Source organism: Antrostomus carolinensis, unplaced genomic scaffold, assembly GCF_000700745.2.
Source record: "Antrostomus carolinensis isolate BGI_N321 unplaced genomic scaffold, ASM70074v2 scaffold10919, whole genome shotgun sequence".
Classification (NCBI taxonomy): Eukaryota; Metazoa; Chordata; class Aves; order Caprimulgiformes; family Caprimulgidae; genus Antrostomus; species Antrostomus carolinensis.
The window spans coordinates 5,771-7,654 of record NW_010337946.1 but is presented as its reverse complement, the minus strand read 5'-3'; the positions used below and the strand labels follow the sequence as shown (position 1 = coordinate 7,654).

General features: G+C 40.3%; 1 protein-coding gene across 1 annotated transcript in view; it reads left to right on the top strand.

Moving 5' to 3' along the window:
- Window positions 1-1,884, top strand: part of LOC104530680 (ATP-dependent RNA helicase A) — a gene marked incomplete at both ends in the record, with an annotated part of 11,465 nt that overhangs the window by 4,745 nt on the left and 4,836 nt on the right. The window contains one exon of the mRNA XM_029086835.1: window positions 1,278-1,324. Within this exon, the coding sequence (XP_028942668.1) occupies window positions 1,278-1,324 (47 nt within the window). The remainder of the gene's footprint in view (window positions 1-1,277; window positions 1,325-1,884) is intronic.

Sequence of the window (1,884 nt, the reverse complement as noted above, 5' to 3'; positions counted from 1 at the left end):
TGAAGAGAGTAGCAGCGAGTGACAGCAACAATCTGTGCGTGTTCACACATGGGCTGCTGAGGCTGTACTAAGTAATTGCATGGGGTTTGGCTGCCAACTGATTTCTGGTGTTGCTGTTCTCCCCTTAGGTGGAGGAGAATGAGATTGAATGCTGACTGTAGGCCTGGCTGAGAAACATACTGTCATCGGTGCCTTAGTTGGCTGTTGTGTCCCTGAAAGCCAGTGGCCTTTGACCCATGAAGCCACTGTGCCTGAAGGTCAGTTCACTGGTAGTACAGGAAGGAGTTCTAACTTGACATTTAAATCCCTCCCTTAACCTTTTTTTTTTTGTTTGTTTGTTTCTTTACAGCAAGAAATGAAGGACACAGCTGCAAGGCTCTGCCTGGCAGCTGTGGAAGTACCAAGGCCTAGTTTTCAAAGAGGATCTCAGTCTGATAAAGCCCAGTCATGCATCTTGAATCACATTTGCCAATTTAAATCCTGTCTAATAAGAATTTGGCTTTCATTTTTAATCTGTGCAAATACATGCATAGATTTGTGATTCTTAAAAACATGGATCTTGGTTTCCTTCATCCTCATATGTCTGTTGACATATATTTTTCTCTTTTTAAGTCTCAATTAATATGCCTGTTAATCTTTAAATGAATTGGTTAGATGCCTACTGGCAAACTCTTACATTTGCTGCCCAGAGTTACTTTTGACTATATGCTATTCCCAAAGTATGGCCATAAGGGCTTCATGAAAATTCAATTATTCTGTCTCCTTCTGTGCAGACACATTTAATGCTCTTTGACAGAATGACCTGGTTTAGTTTTGCCTGTGTTCTTGAGCTGGCCAAATGTGTGGCAAAAACCAGGGCAGCTGTATTAAGTGTTGCATCTGAATTAATAAACCCAGGCTACTAGTGGGTTACGTGAGTATAATGTGGGATACAGTTAATGGTACAGTGGGACGCCTGTTCATGTACCATTTACATACTGTCTGCTTTGCAGTTGTTGCCTTGAACTTAGCTCAGAGCATATTTGCTAATAATGTGCCTTTACATTTCCATGCTGAGTGGTGGCATTTGCAGGACTCTTCTAAACAGATCTGCTGGTTCTATTGATGGGCAAGTCTGTTTGCTACTAACTTGGGGTTAAAAGGTTTAAAAGCAGTAATATTTTACCTTGGCCAGTGATGAATTGAGAGTCTCTGACTAAGGACACAGAGATCTTTGGCTGTTTTTGCAGTGTCAGCTATTGATAATTGTACCTTTGTGTCCTTTCTTTCTCTTACAGGAGTTTTATTGCAGAAATGAACATCTATGTGAAGCAGCTGGGCAGAAGTAAGTGCGCTCATTTATTTTTAAATTAGCAAGAGATGGGTGTTGGTACAGAGCAATAGGTCATACTTATGGGTACAGACTTTTATATTTATGTGTTGGAGACACTTCCAGAGGTGAAGGTTCATTTTTGTTTCCTGAAATCTTTTTTCTGTGTGCTGCGCTTGTTGTGTTTTACTGCTTGTCTATCACATGCTTCCACTAATAATTTTTCTCAGCACAAATAAATGCTTGTGAGATATGGTAGGTTTTGTTTGTATTAATTACTTGTTCTTCACATAACTCAGAAATGCAGGTGGCTAATATGTTCCCAGGCCATGGGTGTGCTGTCTGTACTGTACCCATTTGTGTAGAGCATGCTGTGAAATTTGTACAGTGTTGCTGGGTGGTGTAGGATAATTGTACTTCCTTAGACACTCAGTGCAGGAAGAACTTTACAGGAATTCCCTGGGAAGTCAGTAAGTAACATTACACAGCCAGCCTGAATCGGCTGATGAAGGGGCCTGGTTGGATTTTATGGAGGATTAATTTGGATTAATTAATAATAAAATCCAAATCAATTA